The sequence below is a fragment of the Uloborus diversus genome, chromosome 9, assembly GCF_026930045.1.
Source record: "Uloborus diversus isolate 005 chromosome 9, Udiv.v.3.1, whole genome shotgun sequence".
NCBI classification, from domain to species: domain Eukaryota; kingdom Metazoa; phylum Arthropoda; class Arachnida; order Araneae; family Uloboridae; genus Uloborus; species Uloborus diversus.
In genome coordinates this window covers 54,654,722-54,671,810 of record NC_072739.1, presented here as the reverse complement: position 1 = coordinate 54,671,810, position 17,089 = coordinate 54,654,722, and the positions used below count along the sequence as shown (strand labels likewise).

The window sequence follows — 17,089 nt, the reverse complement described above, 5'->3', positions numbered from 1 at the left end:
AATGAGGATCGTCCATAATTTAATTTATCTTTGTATTCACTTTACACAACTTTGTATTCACTTTTTTCTTTGTTTGCACTTTACACATTGCATTTATTTAAGACATAATTCGTTCATTTGAAGGGTGCAAATGTAATCTTTATGCTACCACTTTGTTACATCATGTACTATCACTGAATAGAATCTTATTATGGCTTTAATGTTAAAACAGAATAACATGGGACTATATTCTTATATATTATAAGCTTATTTTTAACACAGGGATATGTTTAATATTTGAACTCGTTTCTGAAACAAGTGTACTTAAAAAAAAAAAAGTACGCAGAAGTACTCATTTTTAAATGCTGCATTTGTAACAGCGTAATACAATCTGCTCTTGATTTCTCTCTTCGTACTTTGGCCGATCGTTCATAGCCACTTCGCGAATTGGCCGGCCAAAGCCCAAAATGAAGAAAATTTTGGGCTTTGGCTGGTAAGTTTGCAGCAATGTTGGCCAGTTCCCGAACTGGCCATATATGTCTATATCCAAGGGTGCCCACATGGGGAGGCAAGTGGGGACTCAACCCCCCCCCCCTCCTTAGAAATTAGAACTTCCCTGCTTTTATTACTTTTTTCTTTTCAAAACAAAAATGTAAAAACATTTCTTCTCCAGCTGTTAATGACTAAGTTATTAAAAACGTCAAATTTTAATAATTGTAATCTGCACTAAAATCAATTTCCATGGGGAAAATATCTAAATCCCCCCTTACAATTTTGCATATGGGCGCCCTTCTCTCTCTCTCTCTCTATATATATATATATATATATATATATATATATATATATATATATATATATATATATATATATATATATATGCAGGGGAAGCACAAATTATGAAGAAACTGAAATAAGAAAAGTTAAATAGGGGAGAATACAAAACACAGAGGAAGACCATGAAATGTTCATTAGCAAGGACTGGTAAATCCATTGACATATATTTCCCAGCAGCTCAGGAGTGTTCCTGCTGTTATAAAATGTTGGTGAGGACCAAAAGGTTGTTTCTCGAAATTTATTGGTTGTTTACAAATGGAACAGGGGCATTCCTAGGTCCTTTTAATGTTCAGAATCTAGTTTTAGCTCATTTCAGCTCTTGAGAAATGGATAGGCTCATGTTTCACTCAGATTGCGCTAATGATTAGGACATTGTTAATTCATTTTTTGCAGCTAAATATAAACTAGAAACAAAAGTTATTTCAAAAAAAAAAAATAAAGAATCTGAAATAGGCTCTTTCTTTTTAATTTCTAAGTGAAGAAAAAATGGAAGAAGTATAAAGTAAAAAGTTCAAAAGAGAATTTTTACCTATTCTATTTAAATATGTTCTCATCATGATGTTTTTAATATACTGTAAGCAGAATATAAATGATTTCTATTGATGTTATTATTGATTTTGCATGTTTGAAAACAATCTCTAAAAGCAACCAGTCTCTATTAACTACTAGCTACCAACTGGATTCCTTTTTTCAGGAACAGATACTGATCGCTCTAGAGAAGTTTCACATACTGTTCCTCATACAGTTTCCTCTTTCTTTTGATTCTAACTTGCCCTCCATTTAGCTATCACTCCAAATTCCCTCCATCTCGAAATGACCGTATTTTCTTCCTAAAAGAAAAAGAAAACGCTTTTTTAACTTTACAATAGAATCAGGATACAATGGGATTGTTTCCAAAATTTTAAACATATTTTTTTTTCTGAAAGAGCATGCTTAAAAACATAGGATCTGACCATTTTTTTAAAATAATTTGTTTAAGTTTAGTATTTTTAAAAAAATACTTAAATCTGTGCGCTTTCATTGTTTAAGCTTCTGCCGATGACATCACAAATGATGAAATGCCACTCGGTGTTGCCATTCACAGAGCAAAATATTTAATTCCCATCTCTACTCACGTGTACTGGCAACGATATAGTTGATAGCAAGCGTAGAGAGCAATTTTAATTCGCTTCTTGATTATCATAATGTGAAAACGCGATAGAAAGATCCCCCAAAGAGCACACGTCATCAAGACCACGCCTTATTTGAAAAATTGGACAGTTAAAAAAATTAAGAAATAGCTGTTGGGAAAATAAAGGTATTTTCTGGGTTCATGTTTTTTTTTTTTTTTGCTTATTGTATCAATTTCAGTGACAAAAAGTACTACTTTTGACTGAAGAAAACAACCCTATTATTAAAGCAATACTAATTAGTTAGCTTTGTAATGAAGATGCCCCACAAAAACCCATACACTATCATATTTGCACTTTTCTTGAAAATTCCTCAAGAAGGTTTGCTAGAACAGATTAATGCACCTTTCACATAGTGAAAGAATTTTTCAAATAGGTGCAGTGGTTCCGGAGGTTACCTCGAACATATAAACACACAAAAGTCCGCTCTCTCTCTCTTTATAATATTAGTAGAGACGTACCGAGTAGCACTTTGGCCGAGTACCGAGTACTCGGCCTTTCACTACTCGGCCGAGTACCGAGTTACCGAGTACTCAGCCTTTCACCACTCGGCCGAGTTACCAAGTACCAATTATGTTTTAAGAACCACCGACACACATGTGATGAATTTTGAACTTATTGGAATAGTAGTATAGACCTCCTGGTCCATATAATAGTTTTTAAAACTAAATTCCTGCTGAAATTTAATTACGCATTACATAAACAATTTTGTTTGTGTCAAAAATTTTACAAAAAAATTATTTTTAAAATTAAAAATAAATAAATAAACGGTATGATTAATCAAGTTGGAATTAAAACAAATAACAATAAAATCCTTCTAATGTGGACACTAACAGGACAATTTTTTTTGTCCGCAATAGAGAGGTGTCCGCAGGACAGGGATTTAATAATGTTATTTTCATTGGAACTGGGGAATAAAAAATTGTCCGCATAAGAGGGGTGTCCGCCTTTGAAGGGTGTCTGTTAAGAGGGGTTTCACTGTATACCAATCATAGTTCTAGTCCGCCAAACATAAATAATTCTTAAAAGCAGATAAAACAAATGTGCAGAAACACTGCAGACACGTGTTTCTGCCCCCCTCCCTTCCCGTTACAAGGAACGTCTTTTTCAGTGCATAACATGTGAGTTAAAGAATGTAAAGAGATTTGACAAAAAAATCTGACTTTTGTCGGATGCCTTTAAATCCACGAGCTCCCATTTTGTGCATTGAAAGAGGAATTCCTTGTAATGCCAAAACACATGTCTGCAGTGTTCATGCACTGTGCTTTTAATGTTGTTTTGTTTCCTTTTATTTTTTAAGCAAAGGTATTTTTATATTTTTTATAACTAATTTTTGTTTGTAGCAAAAATCCATTTTTAATATAAAAATTCCATATTTTCTATACTTACCTTTTTTGCATAATTTCTAATAAAAAGTTTTATTTACTTTGGGGACATTAAAATAAAGATTTATTCTATTGAAGCATTACAAACTGTATTACTCTCAAAATTTAAATTTGACTTACAAATTTTAATTGTAAATGATTGCAGAATATAATGCTTGCTCTTTTTTTTAGACATTTTAGTATCTGTCTTGGACAATATTCAATTTTTTGCAACTACTCGGTATTGGCCGAGTTTCTGATCAGAATTTGGCCGAGTACCGAGTACTCGGCAAATTGGCCGAGTACCAAGTAGTTACCGAGTACTCGGTACGTCTCTAAATATTAGTATAGATTTGTATTTTTTAGTATTTCTGAAATAAATAAAGAAACTATTTATTAAAGCTGTGTTAAAGTATATTGAATTCTGTACTTTTATAGCACTCAAAGTATGTTTAACAATATTACGGTAAAACCCCTCCTAACGGACACCCCTCTCAAGCAGACAATTTTTGATTCCCTGATTCCAAGGCAAGTAACATCATTAAACCCTTGTCCTGCGGACAACCCTCTATTGCGGGTATATTGTCCCATTAGTGTCCGCATTAGAGGGATTTTACTGTATTAACTAATTTAAAGCCATCTCCATTAAGCGAATGTTTAAGATTAATTTTCACAGGAACCAGAGGTGGTCACATTAGACTTTAGAGAGGTTTCACTGTATGGATTTTGGATTACTATCTTAAACAATTTGGAAATCTAACTGTATAAGGCTAAATTAAATTAATGAACAATTTTTTTTTTTTTTTTTGAAAAAAAGAGCTAAAAGATTACCTATGTATTACTTAAAGGAAAGAAGAACTAAACCTGTTCTTCCAACTTTTACAACTCCTTTGTACAATATATGAATTTTGATTTGATTGTACAATTATGCAGGAGGTTGGTTAGCTTGAAGTTACATTGCATGTTTTGTATATTTCATGATGAAAATACAGTGGTCGTTGCTTATTTGAATCACGTTTGTTCTCAACAGTTTTGATTCCATAAAGCGGCTGATTCAATAAAGCTGGATTATGTTTTGTCTTTGACAATTTGATTCATTAAAGCAGTAGATTCAATTAACCACTGATTCAATTAAACAGTGTCCACTGCATATTAAGTGTAAAAAGACTACAACTTCTCTACCTTTTGATATAGAAAAGGGTAGAGAAGTCCTTTCAACGCTTGGCGAAGCAAAATTAGCTACTTAGCTACCTTGAATAGAGTTGAAACTTCAAGGAGAAACAAATAAATAAATAAATAATAATAATAATGCACATCCTCATCAAAGAATATTCAAAAATTTGATTCAGAATTTATAATTGAAGTGAGTGCATCAAAAAATGTGTAAAATGATCAATAAAATATACTTATGTCAGTAAAATAAGTTATTCCTTTTTTTCAAATTCAAAGTGAAAATATAATGTTCTCATATTTAGTAAATCATGCAGGATTATGGATTTAAAGATAGGTTAATAATGTTTCCTTTTTTCATATTGCCTTTAAGATGTGAGTCAGCAATTCTCGAAAAAATATTTTCCTGGTGCACAGTGTTGATAGGCGTTATATTATAATTACGCTTTAACAGTTAAATTAAGTTAAAATTCCTGTATACAAAATGTATTTACTCACAATCGTGGTGGTATAACGAAATTAGCCACTTAAATGGGTGGGCACTAAATCAGAGTTTGTACTGTGTGTGTTTATACTTATAAAGAACCTCCTGTTCTTTCATTTTTTGAATTTGGCAAATTTAGGGATGGAAATCAAGAAAAATATGAAAATGTATTGATGTTGATTTGATTTTTTTTTCTCTATTCCTTCTAAATGTGTACTGAAAGCTCTAAGATAAGTATATTTTGTTCTTTCAATTTTGGCATAATTACAGTTTATGCTCATAATATTAAATGCATCTTTTATTTCTTTATTTTTTAAGTGCATTACACTAGGACAGTTCATAATTTTCATTCCGGTTTCAATGTGGTAATTTTTTCCCCATGGTTCTTTTGCTTTAAAAATCATATTATAGTTATTTTCATTCCAGTTTGTGAACATTCATGTAGTGATATTAGATTCAACTTTAATTGTACCAATTACAGTAAAATCCCTCTAATACGGACACTATCGGGACAATTTTTTTTGTCCGCAGTAGAGAGGTGTCCGCAGAACAGGGGTTTAATAATGTTATTTGCATTGGAACTGGGGAATTAAAAATTGTCCGCATAAGAGGGGTGTCCGCCTTTGAGGGGTGTCCGTTAGGAGGGGTTTCACTGTATAAACAAATAAATTAAGAGTTTGACATATCTTTATGGAAGGGGAAGTGTTCAATATTTTTGTTTTCCCTATCGTTTTTGCAGATTTCTCCGTTTCCTCGATTGGGGATCGCTTTGTTCGTCTGGTTGAAGGCCATTTCTTGGTCCGCTGCCCATATCCTCGGCCCTCTGATGAAACACGAGCGCCCCTGCTTTCCATTCCTGAGCGAGAAATGTACCTTGTGCCACAGGTGAAATCTTTTTGTTGCTGTTTCAAGGTTGACTTTTTCCTGAGACTTTCCTAAAAAGTTTTGATTGCATGCTATTGAATTTTTGTGTTTGAATTACTCAATACTCGTCAGGCAGGAGAGGCTTTTAATTTATTGATTGATAAAATTGAGAATCCTCATTTGCAGCGTGTCTTTACTTTCAATGTGTGCATTTAATTCTTAGGCTAACTGTGACGTACCTCTCCCATTCACCAACTGCGAAGGAGTTTTATATTTTTTCAATCTTTTATTTAAACATTAATGGTGCAATATAAACAGGAAGAAGACCATTTGTGCATACTTCTGTCTATATCAGGAAAAAGGATGTTAGGGTTCTTTACCAAATCATTTAATATGCGTGTCATAAATTTGCCTTTACAACGAATTCTTTAAAATTATTGTAATACTAAAACTGGTAATTTTTAACTTGTCAACTATAGGAACAGCGGGCAGATCCAGAAATTTTCTTAGGGGGATCAATTTTCAATGATCAGCATGAAAAAGTATCAGTTAAGCATGGGTGCAAAGCAAAAGTAAAATCTTAATTGGTGATACATATTTATTTTAAAAAAAACAGCAAGCTGAAAATGTTGAAAAAACTAAGAGTAGTAACGCATTACAAGAATTACACGATGTTACATGCATTTATTGTGCATTTAATGCTAAAACTCAACATACAGAGCCGAAGCTCTGGCCATTAGTTGGCCAAAGCTTTGGTTTGCAGCCTTTTGGGCAAATTGCGCCATCTCTAATACAAGTATATGCATATTAAAAGGATTCTAAAACATAATTCAACTTTCAGATTCGAGATTGGTCCTTCATCACTGTGGGAGGTCCTTCGACAGATGAGCCATCCACAAAGAGACAGAAGACAGAGCACCCTGACTGTGGCATCTACTGGAAAGTAAACCATAACAGATTCAAACAATACTTCAGGTGAGCCTCTTTCATTAAATTATGCATTTTTGAACCATACCTCTCTGCAAGGTCAAAGTCATAACTCTATCAGTGCGTCATTTTCCCCTCTCTCCTTCAAGAGACGATGCCATCATCAGTGCTTGCTCCAACCAACTTGACGAGAAGGCTTCCGAGATCTTGAAGACGATGCTGGAATTGTCAGAGCAGAAGGAGCACCCGCGGAGCACAACCTCCTTTCCTGTCCCCCACTATGAAATACTTCAGAAGACCAAGATGAAATCTCAGGTTCATTCCCATTCCATTTAGCTGTGCTCAAGGGTCTGTTTAGGTCCTGTTTTTTACTCTTCATAAAATTGAGAGGGATTTTTTTGTTCTTCACAATACAAGTGCAAAAATATGAAAACACATTCAATATACACTCTATAACAAAAACAATTGACGCACCAAGAAACGAGCATCCAATTGCTTTGAAATTTTGTATGCATGAGTGTTTTGACCAGATATGCAAATGATTAAAATTTGGTGTCCAATGAATGAATAGTTTGATCTCCAGCGCATCAAAACTGCGCATCCAGCTGATGTATATAAAGAGCAGTTCTTCAACAGTTGTTGAAACTTTTGGTTTGATTGCGATTCAGATTACCTTTCAAGAACTTAAAAATGCCTCGCCGCATGGTTCGTGCTCATTACAAGCAACTATCAAAGTTTAAAAGAGGTTGTATCATTGAATTAAAAGAGGTCGGTTGGTCAAATCAGAGAATCGCTCGTCATTCGAGTTGAAGCGATGCATCAATTCAAAGATGCTGGCAAGGATGGGTGGAAAAAAGCAGAGTTCAGCATCAGGATGGTAGCGGCCGACCTAGGGTCACAACCATGGAGATATAAGAAGGAGAGAAATCTACGAATGGCAACACCTGAAAACGGCTCAAAAATTTCACTTTCTCACCATGAGCGCTGTCGTCGTTTAATAGAGAGATCGGGTTTCCGGCTTTAATGGCAACGTTTCCGGTTTCCATGTTACAGTGTAAACAAATCTGATTTCAGACCTTATTCATGCAAAGATTAATGGTTCTTTTACCGTGTGTATTCAGGACTTAGGAAGATTTTTTACCTTTGTGATGAAAAGAAATTTAGTTTTTTTACTGCATCTGTTTCTAGTTGCATTCCGATTGCATTTTATTTTATAATATGATTCATGATTATTGCTTCGTGTCGGATTGCACTATGAGAAATTCAGCCAAATTAAAAGGAAAAATTTACCCATGTTTATTGAGACCCAGAGTGAGTAATTAAAAAAGCATATGTAACATCTGACCTAAATGCTACTATTATCTTTTTTTTTCAATTGCAAAATCAAAGAAAATAATTTAACTTGCACTTTTATCAAAATTTTGAAGCAATTTGCCCAAGTCCTAAGTGAATTGCCACAAACTTTTGCTTAGGATTTTTTTTTAATAAACTGAAATTTCATATGCAAATCTTTAATATGTTCTTTCTATATTTTCTTTTTGTCTCAACAAAAGAAAAATTAGTTATCACATAAAATATATATATATATATATATATAAAAATAGACATGTATAATAAACCTGCTGTTTATACTGGTATCCATTGTTTCATAATTTTATCATATTCCTCTTTTAACCACACAAAGGGCCAAAATTAGGGCATCATATGGTTACATTAAATATGAACTTACAGCACTGGTCCTGTATTCAGCACTTCAATAGAAATCATTATGTCTAGTGCTCAGGGGCGGCTCGTCGCTATGGGCAGGGTGGGCCCGGCCCACCCAAAAAATTGTAATTGCTAAAATACATTATTAACAAAAGTATCGTTTTGTGTTTCAGTTTAAAAAAAGTAAAAAGTAAGACGCACAACAGATTTCAAACATCTAGCCCCCCCCTCCCCCTTCTCCGCATATCTCTAAACATAACCAGAAAGTTTTTAAATCCCATTAATTTTAGCGCTGTGCAGTTTTGGGAGCTGCGGGCTCGCGTGAAGCTGCCCCCGAAACTAAGAGTCACGCCTCTGCCCTTAGCCAATCGCAATGACTGAATCAGAAAGCGAAAAACGGCGGGTGATAACGGTGATAACACCCGAAGGAATTCATTGCAACTCAAGGGTGGGCAAAATTCGCCGAGCCCAAACGAAATCGTAGTTGTCTATATAGCGGTTTGGAGGGAAGAGTCGAGGTCAGCGAAGAAGAGTGTAGCAACGTCGCTCACTAGAATAACATGTAAATGGGTAGAGAATCGGCTGCCCCTGCCCATGTGTCAGGAAAAACCTTTTATCATACCGTTCCGCTTCTGTTTTTTTTTTTTTTTTTTTTTTGTCTTAATTTTTTCCTCTTCAACAGGTATTACTATATATATATAAGGCATGGAGACTGCCGGTTTCATGAGATTCCGTACATTTGTTTTAGAACGCATGCCTAATTTTTTTAGTTATTTGTTTGTTTTTGGAATTAGAGATGTTTATTCTCAAAATTTCTGTGTAAGGACTTTCTTTTCGAATAGTAGAGCAGCCCGGTGGTCTGACGCACCGGCAAAAAAAAAAAAAAAAAGGCTGATCCTCAGACTTTTTTGGTCGTCCACGCAAAAAATAAAAAAAAGGAAAAGAAAGGAAACTCCATAATACCTAATGATAATATTATCCAACACTTGATCTTTTACGTCAGTTTTAAGATTAATTTTCATAATTTTCTATGATTTCTCAGTAGCTTTTTTAAAAATTGTGTCCATTTTTTTGACCACAGTTACTTCTTGTCTTAACATTTAACTACTTGTGTAGCAGTTATTTAATAGAGTTTTATTTATATATTTACTTATTATTTTATTATTATATATTACTTTGTAAAAAAGGAAGGGGGGAAAAACTTCAGCCATTCGTATTTTTTTTTTCATTAGTTTTTAACGGTTCGCGAACATTTTTTTTTTACAAGTTAACAAGAAAACAGCGCAAGTCCGCGTGAATTTTTTTGAAAAGCTTTTGCAGGCCCGCATGTCAAAAAAGGTCGAGAGACACTGTAGAAATTACATTACTGTTTTTCATCAGATCGCAATTCTATTGGTACGTACCTTAGCTTTTTTTCTATCATATAGGATGGGTATAGTTTTGACATTAATTAAAATATTTAAGATCCTTTCAAGCTAATGTGCCTATAACTAGTCGATTAAATATTTTGTTAAGGGTATATGTGTGACCGTAATTAATTTTTCAACCACTCTTACTCAAAATTATTATTTAATAATGATGATAAAACATAAGTTAAATTTGAAAGTCGATTAGTAAAAAATGCAGCAATAGAAATATTATGTTTATTTCTTTTATTTCATTTACTTATTTTTGTTGTTGTTCAGACGGACCTTTTAGACGCTATTTGTCAGTTATCCATGTTTTAATTTTAAGGTTACTTGAATTGTTATGTCAAGATGCGTATACTGTAATTAAAGTTTTTTTTTTTTTTTTTTAATATTGTTGAATACCTTTTTATTCCTGTCCTGAAAATAATTTAATTCACCAAGCAAAACCATTTTTCACGGGGGTGTTTTTAGTGGTAAGGGGTCTTTCTCTTTTTTAGAGTCTGGTTCCTTAATGTTTGACAGTGTGCCACCCCTCTTGGAGGGAGGGGAATGGCACAGTTGATGAGATTAATATTTTTATTACAACATATTATTATTATTATTACTGCTGTTAATATTATTATCAATTCGATCGCTTAAGGGAAGCCGAGTGTTTCATTTAAAATATGCAGGGTGTTCCGTTTTAACCAATAAGACCTTCATTTTCGCAACTGTTTGTTCAAGGTGCATACTTCCAATTGCAGAAATGTTCAAAATCAGATGCAGAGTTAAGATACTAAAAGTTTAAAGCGAAAAAAAAAAGAGTCAAAAACTAAAAATAACTTTTTATACTGACCCTAGGTCTCTTAACTTATATTTAGGGAAATAATCTCAATTGAAATATATTACTAACAGAAACAATTTGACATTTATGCGACCAAAACTCAAGGAGATATTCGAGTTTAAAGTTTTAAGGGACCAGATAGAAATGAGATAGGAACTTATCGTCCTTTCAGAAGAATGATAGGTTGTGAAAGTTAAAAAACAAAGTATTTATGTTTTTTAATGCTATTCAAAAACAAATGCAAATTTTATGCTGTGATACGCGAAAACACTACAAAACATTGATCAATTTGAAAAACCAGTTTTGCACACAAAAATTTTAAGCCTTTTTAAACTGCTATATTTTCCCTCAAAAGGTGTTGTTGACAGTGAGTGTGAAGTGGTGTAAGTCACGAAACGCTGCGTTTCATATCTGGGTGAACATTGGTCGTACTAATGTCAAACTTTTTGTGTTGGAATTACATTTTAATGGTGATGACTTCCCTGAATATAAGTTGGAGAACCTAGGGCCCGTATAAAAAATTGAATTTTGTATCATTTGACTCATTCTTATTTTTGCTTCAAACTTTCAATTCCTTAACCTTGCACCTGATTTTGAACATTTTTGCAATTAGAAGTATGCATCTTGGACAAACGGTTGCAAAAAAGAAGGTCTTGTTGGTTAAACTGGAACACCCTGTATAATCTATGTACACACAAACCTGTTTTTGTGCGGTCTTTCTTTTTGTACAATTTTTTGTGTGATTTTTTTTTTCCCGCGATATATGAAAATTTCAATCAGATTGAGACTCAGTTGACGAAATTATTTATGAAACAGACAAAATGTTTTTTAAAATGAACGAAGTTATCTTTAAAACGAACAATTTGTTTTTATGAGGTTCTTATCCACCGCACAAAAACAGGTTTGGGAGTATTAAATCAAGTGGTATAATTTTGTAGGGCTATCTGAAGTTTGTATTAACTGATTTAAGTATCATTTTATGTTCCTCAGCATTAGTTTACCAACCATTGTTTTCATCATTTTATCTGTGTAAACATATAAGGGTCCTTCTCCAGAAAACGTAACTTTTGAACTCAAATATTTTTCAATTTCGAAACCTTTTGTTTTCTTTTTTTTTTCATTCTTACAAGAAAGTGTTACCTTCTAGAAATAACCATAAACAATGGCCCAGCTAAGTTCCAATTATTTTACTCATAAATAAAAAAAATAAAAATCATAAATTTTCATATTATGACATACTATGTATATGTTCACGTTACACAAATTGTGCTTAATAGATTACTGGGAGTATACCCTCAGGAAAATTGATGGGAACATCACTGCTTTTAGTTAAACAAGTTATTAAGCAACAAAAACAGTCACACAAGGTGTATGACACGCCACGAAGGTGAGAATTCACATGTTGTGAACCAAAAATTTTCTAAAAAAAAAAATTAAAAAATTGTTGTCAGGTTTAAATAGATATATTTTTGATGACATTAAAAATCATCGTTAAATGAATTGTTCCCTAAAGTTTTTACTGTAAAAGCCGTGTGACAGAAAAGTTACACATTTGGAGAATGACCCATAAACATAACTGCGGGCCCACCCACTAAATTAAGGCACGAGCCGCCACTGCTAGTGCTCTTCAAGTTAAATTTGTTTTCCATAAAAATTCATTACCACAAGTTCTTATGAGGAGGTATTTACTCCATGCAAGCAAATGACCAAATAAAATTTACTGTAGGGAGAAAGGGAGAGAGATAATCTGAAAAAATGGCAACTGAGACAGTGTTTTAATGCATTGAAAAATATAATTACATTAACTATAAGAAACTAACAGCACTTTCAATTAATTACCGTTCTTGGTCGGAAGTTCCTGTCAAAATATTGTATAATATCGCTCACTTGAAAGATCGCAAGTATTGTAAAACTCCATGGATTATCCGGCATGCGAGAAAATCTGAAATTCCTTGCATGTTTGACAACCACACTTTATTTTTCCAGCATGCCTGCTAATGCAAGGTAATACAGCAATTTGAATTTTGACATTTTGAATTTAAATTATGTTTTATGTTCACAAGCAGGGCCTATCTTAGCAGATGTGCAGCTCATGCGTCGCACGCGGGCGGCCGAGAGCAAGGGGCGGCCGCAGACCGCACATAGCTCTATGAATTAAGCAAAATTCCTCAAAAATCCTTAATGATATAACATTTAGAAGTTGAATAAGTACGCTTTGAATTGATTTCTTTCTTGCTGGTTATTTCCTGGAAGAAGAAGTGCGACAAATGTTATTCAAAAATTTATCAAACATTTTATTGGAAAGTATTGTAGAATTCGGAAAAAAAAAAAAGAAAAATAATAATTAGACTAAGATTTTTTTTCAATAATTTTTGTTATATTCAACCAATAATTAAAATTTACAGGAGTAAATCTAATTAGAAAAATATAAACAGTATTAATTTTTTCATTGAATCTAATTTTAAGGTTAACTAATGTTTAGTTATGAATTTTTTAAACTATTCCGGTTATGACGTCTCTCTGGCTATGACGACACTTTGTTGACAGTCCCAAAGGTGTCGTGATAACGAGGTTCGACTATACCGAAAGAGTACCTTGCTAGAATTAACTTTTCGTATTTTTCATAAATTAATCCTTCTTCTGGTATTTTCCTTTTAGCTCGACACAAAAACTTGAAGGAAGATGGATAAGCATGTTAAAAACTAGTCAAAAATTGCAAGATGCTCTAGACGGGCAACACATTTCGCTAGTGGTCGGAAAAACTACATTTTTTTTGCGAACTATAACTACAACTACTTTCTTACAAATGTAGCAACTACAAACTACTTTTAAAAAATAATCGCTACTTCGCTATTTTTTTTGCAAATGAAAAAATTCAAAAAATGATTTATATTAATAAACTAGCTCATTTAAACATGGAATATTACCAAGAATTATAAATTCTTTCCGTTTGTTGAGCCAATTTGTCATTCCAAATATTTTTAACGAATTTTACAAATATTCGCTGCAAGAAAGGATTAAAAAGTTGAGAAATTCAACCTTGAAAATATTCCAAATGTTAGTAGTATTTATAATAAAATATTAATGAATATCCAAAGTATAAAACATCAGTTAGAATGCTTACTTTACTTCAGGGTGCAATTTTAAACTACAGTGGACTCGTACAACAACGTGATTAGACTTAAGCAAAATAGCTAAATAGCAAGTTTTTCTCGAGCAACGAATTTTGGAGCTAACGCAAATTCCCCACTCCGCAACAAGAAAATTCTCGGAAGGGAATCACAAGGCTTAAGCATCACCTTCTTTATTGGGTACTAAATATTACTTCCCCTTTAGCATCTCTGAAAGCATAAGTACCTCGCATTATACTAGTCGAAACATCGCTTTGTTAATTGACAAATCGCCACTCCGCATCTTTTCCATTCTAAATATGAAGTTGAATGGAATTTTTAAATGGATGGAAAAATAGAAAGTTTCTTACAACTAAAGAAATTTAAAGATTTTCGATATGCTTGAACAACTAAAAAATGCGTCGAATATAATTACTGTATCTATTATACACTACTGTTTTAGTGCTGCATTTTATTATTGCTACATACTATACATACCGTACTGTTTCATTTTATGCCTTTCTCTCCCATTGATTTTGTGTATCCTAACCGTATTTTTATTCAATAACACAGCTTTAAAAAAAAAACAGTAAAATTTCAGTTCTCTACGCTTCAATTCGGTAATAGGAAGTTAAGAAATTGGTTAAAACAGATTGAAGAATGTTTTCAAATGTCTAAAATAATTGGTATGTTCATGAAAAACCGCTTCCCACAATACGAAATTTCACCTACGCGAGAAATCTTGGAATGCATCCCTCGCGTAAGTTGAAGTTCGACTGCATATGCGGATGACATTAATATCGAAAGCATTTTGCTTGGCACAGTTTGCATGAAACAGAAAAATTTCCATTGTCATGCATGTCTATAACACTGTGATATTTGTTGTTAGCCGGCAAAGGCAGTTCAAATTCATCCTCTTCCATAACATTTACATTAGCTTCCGTATTAGAAGGATATTGGCACAATAACCTCATTGACATGAAAAATGTTCCTCCACGAGACATTCTCAGCTGACATTTCAGGGTCCCCGGTACTTACCACTATTTGTGGTTTAACCATATTCTCTGCTGACAGAAAACACTAACGTAGTACTACTTGGCAGTTATTGCTTATTCTTTTCTTTCTAAGCCATGCTCAAGGCGAATATTGGGGAAATGTGAAAAATTCAATGGCAAACAAATTAATGCCGTCAAATAGAACGCATGGTGTCAAAATATGTCTGATGACAGCTCGTATTTTTCAAAGTCTTACGAATCTGGTTGATGTAAGTTCTACTCACGCGTAAGACTTGCTGCAGTCAGATTGTTTGAAATCTAGTTTTTGAGCAATCACGATTGCTTATTGTTCTCATTTGACTGTTTTTGGCGTCTTTTGATTTTTCCCACCGCCACCCTCTGCACCATCACCGTCGACGGACTCCTCACGATGCTGCTCCTATAGCAAAAGCCGTCTCCAGGTTGCATCCATGTCCTACACACACGTGCATACATACGCAACTACACACACAGACAAACACATACACAAACAAATGCACACATACAAACACATACACAAACAAATGCACACATACAAACACATACACACGCATACATACAAACACCCACTCACACATACACACACAAAAACATACACACAACTATACACACATTCATGCCTGTGCACAGACACAAACACATATGCCTACACACACATACACATACCCCCCCCCACACACACACACATTCATACACACAACTACCCACACACTTATGCCAACACACAGACACAAACACACATTTCTACACACACATACACATAACCCCTACACACAAACACATACCCCCACACACAAACACACACGCCTACATACACACACTCGTGATTGCGAAAAACATAATTTGAATTCAAGATGTCAAAATTCAAATTAATTTTTCTTTTTTTTTCTTTGAAACTTTTTCAAAAAATAGTTTTTAGAAATCGCTACAACTTTTTTTTTTGTAGCGAACTACTCGCTACACTACTTTTCTTGAAAAGTAGTGCGCTACACTACAAACTACTTAAAAATTACAGTAGTATGGCTACTTGTGGCGCGCTACTTCCAACCACTGCAGTTGGCCTTTGCACACGGGTGGCCGACACCCTAGGATCGGCCCTGTTCACGAGTTAAGTGAATAATAATAACATTATAATTTGCCTTCTGACATCTTGAAATTCAAATCATGTTTTTCGCAATCATGAGTTGCAATAGTACCCTACTCGTAGGGTTTCTTGTTTCTACAGCTAGCTCCTGTCCCTGCAGCGGGCCCCGCGGCACTGAAGGGCCCATGGCCCAATCCAGTGGGTGGTAAGAGTCTCTGGTAATTTTTTGCAGGAGGCCCAAAATTTGAAGATCTGGGTTCGCCCTGTGAACTCGACTTTCTTTATAGCGGACATTCTCGACTTTACACTATCTTTTTAAGACGCAAGTAGCATCCAGCACAGATCAAAACTCCGCCATCATATCCCTCCTTTTGAACGATGGCGTCAATATCCTATGGTTCAGGGGCCTTGAGCAGGTCCCTCCTCCTAGGCAGTGCCATGTGTGTGTGTGTGCATTTTTAAGACAGGGATATGCTTGTGGTCACCAAGTCCTCCTAGCAAAACAATAGCTCTGGGGGTTCTTTACCAGGGATTGGTTGGTTTCTGGTCTGGATCTAAAAATCAGAGCTGTTTTTAGGGTGTCATCCAACTGGTTAAGCCACAAATAGTGTTCGATACGGGAGACCCTGGAGTGAAAAGTAGAACTCAGACAGACCAGGATCCACATTCCTCCTAATGGTGATGCTGCATCCCCCTCAAATGTTACAGAGCATCATCCCCCATCCCAAAACGAGATCAGAAACCCACTCTAAATACTTCAATAGCAGCGCCCCCCACCCCTTGTGACCACCCCTACCTTTTCCACCAACTTCACACAAAAAAAAAATATTTCTTTTGCATAAGTTTGGTATTACCAGGGGTCTGTCCAGGATTTTTCACAGGGTCCGTTTTTTGTGAAAAATGAATTAATTTTGTGAAAAACCAAAAAATTTCGCAATTGTTAAAACGAAATTTTAGAATTTAGAGATGGCACAAACTGCATCAATTAAACTTAAAGTTGAGTGTTTTCCTCTTCTACGTCGAGAAAATCATTCTGGATTTTTTTTCTGATATTTGGCGGGGGGGGGGGGGGGGGGGCATCGCTCTTTCAAGTATCAATATTTATCTACCACTCTACATTATGTTAAATTA

General features: G+C 34.4%; 1 protein-coding gene across 1 annotated transcript in view; it reads left to right on the top strand.

The window, feature by feature from the left end:
• LOC129230223 (DNA-directed RNA polymerase III subunit RPC3-like) overlaps positions 1–17,089 on the top strand; it is a 67,597-nt gene that overhangs the window by 30,852 nt on the left and 19,656 nt on the right. Inside the window, exons 3-5 of the mRNA XM_054864625.1 lie at positions 5,740–5,885; positions 6,706–6,839; positions 6,941–7,106. Of these exons, the coding sequence (XP_054720600.1) occupies positions 5,740–5,885; positions 6,706–6,839; positions 6,941–7,106 (446 nt within the window). The remainder of the gene's footprint in view (positions 1–5,739; positions 5,886–6,705; positions 6,840–6,940; positions 7,107–17,089) is intronic.